Genomic DNA, 7,383 nt, shown 5'->3' on the forward strand with positions numbered 1-7,383 from the left:
CCGATTTCCTGACACTTCAAACTTCTTTGAATTCCGGGACACTTCTTAATCAAATATTTTTGTGATTTAACAACAACTCATACGCAAATATAAAGAAAAATTATTCACTTGGTGAAAACTATCCTCATTTGGTTTTGTCATGAATAATTTTTTTTTGTTCTTCGTTTTTTTCGTACATTACAAAAATGCTCATTACGGGAAATGGTGATAAATGAGTTATATTCAAATTACTATATATTCATATAGTATGATAGTATGATTCAGTATATATTCAGTATAATATATATATATATATATTATATATATATATATATATATATATATATATATATATATATATATATATATACATATATATATATATATATATATATATATATATATATATATATATATATATATATATATATATATATATATATATATATACATATATATATATATATATATCCCCCTCCCCCTGTACATGGGTATATTTCAAAGAAGTTGATTTTCCAAATTTTACCAATTTTTCATGATATACTTTGTTGTATAAATTTATACATAACCTACACAACCTATATTTAATTATAGTCCAATAATTGTCTACATCCAATCAGATATCATCTTCTCTGTCCAAGTTTACACGTCGAAGGTTTAAGGGTCGTTTTCTATCACCATTAGGCTTATAGATAAACGTTGACATGTCGTAATAGGTTAGCTCGGGACGAAGCTTCTAATCACAATTTATGTTCTGTTTGTGATTCTGGATTTTGAAACTGAATGAGTAGAAATTGTGTAATTGTTTATTTTTAATGAGAACACCTATAATTGCTTTGATTGTTCTTACACCAGGTTATGCTGGGTTTGAAACAAATATTTGAAAAGGTTTTTCATCTGGATTATAGTTCAAACAAGTGAGTAATTCTAAAAGTTAAGTTATTATTCTGTTTCTGGTGAACTGGTAGGCCTACTAGTGTTTTTTTTTCGGTAAAATTCTTGTTGAGTTACTTCTTGCTATCAGAAAGGGGTTAGGTTAGGAAAATGAAACTTTCAGGGATGGGTCTAATGTTTACTTTCGTTCCAAGTGCTCTAAAGTACGTATCACTTTATATAGCAAGATTCTGATGATCGCATATTGTCTCTGTCATTATTAGAGAAGCGCATCCATTTTTTAGCTTTCTGAAATCCCTCTCCAACGAGACTAAAAATGCGTAAAGTGGGCTTGCTTAGAAGTAACATTACCTATAGAGGGAAGCGTATTAGTCTATGAGCCCTGCAGGCAGCGGGGCGAAGTCTGTATTTTATATTTATTCAACAAAGAGTGATAAAACACACAACAAAAAAAGGTTTAAAGAGGTTTACAAAAGAAGCTATAAAATTAAATTAAAAAATACTGTTTTCGTCAGGATTAAAACTGTTGGAAAAAGTCTTTCTAACATACAAATAGCAACCCTTACTATGGATTCTTTTTTTCCATGAAAAAGACCATGTCGATAAAAAACGAACAGAAATTAGTTATAAAAAACTTTTTTTCAAAAACAAATTTTTCGAAGAAAAGTAGAGCTCCATTAAGCCAAGAATAAGCAAAAATAAAGTCAAAAATGAAACTCAAAACAAACAGAAATTTCAATAAATAGCCAAGTCAAACTCAAAACAAGTAAAAATTAACATGAATAGGGCTGATAACCACTCAATCCATGGTCATTTGTTTGTTTGTTTGTTTGTTTTTTTTCAGTAAAGCGCAAATTGTGTTCTGGTCTGGAGAAGGCATAGGGTAATCAGCTCTACTCGTGTTAATTTTTGCTCATTTTGAGTTTGACTCGGCTATTTGTTGTAATTTCTCTTCGTTTTGAGTTTCATTTATTTATTGATAGTGATTTGTGATAGTTTTACGCTTGGATGATCGGTTGACTTTATTTTTGCTCATTCTTGGCTTAATGCAGCTCTACTTTTCTTTGAAAAACTTGTTTTTTGGAAAAGGTTTTTAAATGGATCTCAATAAAGACTAAGGCTTATAGCCCAAATTAGATATACAACATTTATGAAAACTGAGTATATCCATAATTTACAAAACAAGACTAAATCTACCCAAGATTCTTTTTCAAACACAGCATGAAATTGCCACGATTTCCCCATTAGTGATATTCTTTCGCTTACTCCCTCACGTGCTTCTATGTACTCATGTGGATACGTGCACCACACGTTGGAATATTGAAGGAGCACCAATAGGGGGAGGCTGTATTTTTCTCTAAGACTATGCCTAAGTCAAACACTGACAGTTGTGCCCCCTCCCTAGTGGTGGCAGATATATTCCAAAATTATACTTTTATCTATTGTTTTTTAGGCTAGATTTGGGTCCATTAGGAAGGGGGTGTTTTTGTCGCAATAGAGACCATTGTATTTGTAAAGAGTGATGGTTAAGGAATCAAACGGTATTGCTCTTTGTGATCAAGCTGTGGTTTCAGTTCACGAAATTTAAGGGGGGATATATTTTATAAAATCAAGGAGGGGAATATTTGTCATTTTTTTATTAAAAATACCAAAAAATGCATTTCAGCAAGTATACACCAAAAAAGGTAACTTCAAAATCTTGGAGGGAACCTAGAGGGGCAAATGCTCTCCTAGTTGTCGCTGTTGACTGTAGAGTTTCTTTCAGAAGGGCACATAGACTAAGCTATCTGTCTTCATTTCTTTTCCTTTCTTCGTTTTTTCATATTTCATGCATATCATCGATTTTACTGGCCTACTTCAGTGTGTTCATGCCTGGTATAGGTACACCAGGGCATCGATTGTGTAGCCCCTTGTACCTAACCAATGTAATATGTAAGAGCAGCACTAGACAAAAAGCATTCTTTACCAATCTTTGAACTATAATAACGGAATAATCTCTTTTTGAAAGTAAGGCTGTGTGAAGATCCTGCTAACAGCGTTGTAATATAAATATGGATTCTGTTACTGAGCAATTTGAGAAATGGTGAGTTCATTCTTACTATCAAAGTCCAAGGTTACTTGTTGAATTTTTGGGGTAATACTTAGTGTATCGCCTCTTCTGAACGAAGTATTATAGGCTAATAATAATATTGTAGTGTATCGGTATAGTGTATGATCACTTCTTAAGCAAACGCTTTAAAATTCTGAACACAACTTTAAACATTCGGAAGTACTTACTCCATTCCTAAAAGTCCCATTGCTCCAATTCACCGCCCCCCTCCTGGTGGACCGTTTCCAAATATAACGGTCACTACCTTGAAAATTACGTCCTACCCCCACCCCCCTCCTTAGGGACCAATATAACTCTAGGTTAGATAAATTTTGTTGATTTCTTTTATTTTTTCTACTTATTCCTCATTAAGGGGATTCGACACCTTTAGAACCATGATTCCCAACGTCGGGGACATGCCCCGCCGGTGGGGGACGACAATATTTTGGCGAGTTATGGCCAGGACGTGCACCCTTCGACTGACTTTATTTCAGAGGCTTTATTTAAAAAAAAAAACATTTTTCACGTGAATGGCGTCACATTCAAATGCATTTAGACAGCACAAAAAAGCACGATATTGTTGCAATGACGTTAAACATTGTATAAAAGGGATGTGGGTCTAATGGAATCGGTAAATTGTTCACGGTTCATATAATTGACTTACCAATAAAGTGAACATATCACTCGATGCCTTTTTTTATACTCTTTACGAATATAACAAATTCCAATTTAAGTACTTTTTGACCTAATCTAAACTAATTTAAACTAACCTTATTATAAATAATTTTTGCACTGAGAAAATGTATTATTATTTTGTTGAAAACGACCAAGAAAACGGCGCTGAGAAAATGTAATATTATTTCATCGAAAACGGCTGATAATTCATACTTTAATTGAACATTCGTCATTTTTAAGAGCTTAAAAAGTGCAAGCACAAAAATTTGCGGAAGAAGTGATTATAATATTTGTAAAGAACGTAAGAAAAGGCATCGATTGGTATTTTCACTTTATTGGTAAGTCAATTACATGAACTGCGAAAAATTTAACACGTAACCAATGTAACTGAGTCTTCGGGCAGCTCACTCCCATTTAACTGAATCCATCTGCAACTGAGCCCCCGTTTAACTGGGCTCCATGCAATCCAGCCCTGGTGCAATTACCCATTTAACTAAACCGTCGTTCCACTGAACCTTCCTTTAAATCCACCCTCTTTTGACTTAGCCCCTATGTAACTCACCCATATTTAAATTAAGCCCTGTTTCACTGAACTCAACCCAACGCCTAAGAATAAGTTAGAACGAGTACTCATTAGAAGCTAAAAATATGTGTCTCGCTTGATTTGGGTTTTCTAACTTATAGTACCCATGTGGGAAAGCCATATTAATTTTGATCAAAGACAAAGAACAGGCAAAGCCACGATTGCAACAAATTTCTGTCACTGGCAGTCATTGTAAACACTTCTCTTTCAAGATGCTGCTTGTGTGCATTTTTTCGTGTATGGCAAAGTGAATAATTATTCCACTCAAGTAGGGCTCAGTCCAGTTTCCATTTAAATGACCAGATTTTGATTTCGTTCTCAGTACTTGGTCAAATATTATAATCATTTTTTAAATGTGTATATGGGAGGGAGGAAGCGCACTTGAATTTGTACCTCAGCTGTACGATTAGAAATAGCTTTTACTCTGATCGGAGTTAATGCTTTAAAGACTCAAAAATATCTGGCTAAAAAACAATCAAACAGAATATTGTGACGGTAGTGATTATTATGCTTGTAAGCAAGTTTGAATAGTCAACCAATCTTCTTTGTATCTGGAATTTTGGGTAAAGTATGCTATGTAACATTAAACCAGTCACCAGTTAATGCACACATCTCTGTGGGGCGGGGAAAATAAAACACTAGGCTGATTCCGAAAACCTCAGAAGGTTATCCTTTTCAGAGCCGCTACGATGTTCCAGTGATTGGCTAGTGCTGGGGAAAAAAGAACGTTCGGGTATCAAGCACTTTTTGTAATTTCGAAGAATTTGTTTCGTAATTAATTTTAATGTTAAAATGAAGATAAATAGCTTCTATCATTAAGGAATCAGCTTTGTATTCGGATGATTTTTTTTTTCCACTTGGTAGCTTTTATGAATTTATTTTTTCTGCTTTTCACTTGAAAAGGTGACAGGATAGGGAAGCATTCACGAGGGGGATTTTAAACACAAAGGAGGATTTTTGATTATGGAAATTTCAGTGATAAATCCTTGGTTTCAAGCTTTTGTCTTATCTTAAAATAACCTTAAATCCTATTTCCAGCGAGATAAGGTGGAGCGAGATAAGGTGGAGCTTAATAAGAAGAAACAGTTTTATATGACTAATTTCTTTTGTAGTTAGATTAGGCACTTTTTGCGTTGAATTCTGTTTTTTGTGCGTGTCCGTACTGTTGTTAATTTTCTTGCTTGTTTGTTATTTATTTGTATTTTTGTGTGTATATGGCCCATGGGTTTTTGAAATACACCTATCTATCTATCTATCTATCTATAGCAATCACAAATTCTGTCGGTCTGTCGGTCCCGGTTTTGCTACTTTAGGCACTTCCAGGTAAGCTAGGACGATGAAATTTGGCAGGTATATCAGGGACCGGACCACATTAAATTAGAAATAGTCGTTTTCCCGATTTGACTATCTGCGGGGTGGGGGGGGCCGTTAATTCGGAAAAAAATAGAAAAAATGAAGTATTTTTAACTTATGAACGGTTAATCAGATCTTAATGAAATTTGATTTTTTGGAAGGATATCGTGTCTCAGAGCTGTTATTGTAAATCCCGATCGGATCTGGTGACATTTGGGGGGAGTTGGGAGGGAGAAACATAAAATCTTGGAAAACACTTAGATTGGAGGGATCGGGATGAAACTTGGGGGGAAAATAAGCACAAGTCCTAGATACATGATTGACATAACCGGAACAGATCCGCTTTCTTTGGGGTAGTTGGGGGGGTTAATTCTGAAAAATTAGACAAAATGAGGTATTTTTAACTTACGAACGGGTGATCGGATCGCAATGAAATTTGATATTTAGAAGAATATCGTGTCTCAAAGCTCTTATTTTAAATCCCGACCGGATCTGGTGAAATTGGGGTGAGTTTGGGGTGGGGGGACCTAAAATCATGGAAAACGCTTATATTGGTGGGATCGGGATGAAACTTGGTGGGAAAAATAAGCAGAAGTCTTAGATACGTGATTTACATAATTGGAACGGATCTGCTCTATTGGAGAGGGGGGGGTATTTCTGACAAATTAGAAAAAAAGAAGTATTTTTGACTTACGAAGGAGTGATCGGATCTTCATGAAACTTCATATTTAGAAGGACCTTGTAACTCAGATCTCTTATTTTAAATCTCAACCGGATCCAGCGTCATTGTGAGGGGGGCAGTTGGGGGGGGGGTTGGAAATCTTAGAAAATACTTAAAGTGGAGAGATCAGGATGAAATTGGATGGGAAAAATAAAACCTGTCTAAGACGAAAGTAAAACAGTTACAGTCTAAACCTGTCTAAGATACGTGACTGACATAGCCGGATCGGATCTGCTCTTATTGGTGGAGTTGCGGGGGGGGGTGATTTGGAAAAATGAGGTATTTGTAACTTACGAAAGAATGACCAGATCTTAATGAAATTTGACATTTAGAAGGATCTTGTGCTTTAAAGCTCTAATTTTAAATTCCGACCAGATCCTGTGGCATTGGGGGGAGTTGGACGGTGGAACCAGAATTCTTGGAAAACGTGAAAATTGGGGTATTTTTATCTTCCGAATAGGTGATCGGATCTTAATGAAAGTTGATATTTAGAAGGGATTTATGTCTCAGACCTCTTATTTCAAATCCCGACCAGATCTTTTGACATTGGGGGGAGTTGGAGGGGAAATCTTGGAAAATACTTGGAGTGGAGGAATCGGGATGAAGCTTGGTGGATAGAATAAGCAAATGTCCTTGATACGTGATTGACGTAACCGTACCGGATTCGCTCTCTTTGGGGGAGTTGGGGGGTGGTATCAAAATTCCATTTTTTAGATTTTTGGTTACTATTGAGCCGGGTTGCTCCTTACTACAGTTCGTTATCACGAACTGTTTGATAATTGAAAGTGGCAATTTAGCAAGATTCGGACGAACAATTAAATTCAAAATGTAAACTGGGCAAAACGTAAGAATTGTATTTCTTTAGTGGCTTGGCACATTTAATGTGAAAATTAAAAGAGACAATATAGTACGATTCACTCGCTAATTTTCACGGCATTTGATGAGAGTTAAACATAAAATGGGAAATCAGGTTTTTCATAAGAATTGGAGCAGTTATTTTAGAAGATAAACTAAGCAATGATATAATAAAACTTAATAGAGAAACGTGACTTTGTAGATAGATATGCCTTGACATATCTGATATTTTGT

General features: G+C 35.1%; 1 protein-coding gene across 2 annotated transcripts in view; it reads left to right on the plus strand.

Annotated features, from left to right (window-relative positions):
• Positions 1-672: 672 nt before the first annotated feature.
• LOC136026271 (neurofilament heavy polypeptide-like) overlaps positions 673-7,383 on the plus strand; it is a 37,869-nt gene continuing 31,158 nt past the window's right edge. Inside the window, exon 1 of one of the 2 annotated variants that reach the window (XM_065702659.1) lies at positions 673-896. In XM_065702659.1, coding sequence (XP_065558731.1) covers positions 838-896 — 59 coding nt within the window. In that variant the 5' untranslated portion in view covers positions 673-837. Of the gene's footprint in view, positions 897-2,819; positions 2,957-7,383 lie in introns of those variants that run through there. The other variant, XM_065702660.1, reaches the window with a different exon arrangement.

This window comes from Artemia franciscana, chromosome 4 (genome assembly GCF_032884065.1).
Source record: "Artemia franciscana chromosome 4, ASM3288406v1, whole genome shotgun sequence".
Classification (NCBI taxonomy): Eukaryota; Metazoa; Arthropoda; class Branchiopoda; order Anostraca; family Artemiidae; genus Artemia; species Artemia franciscana.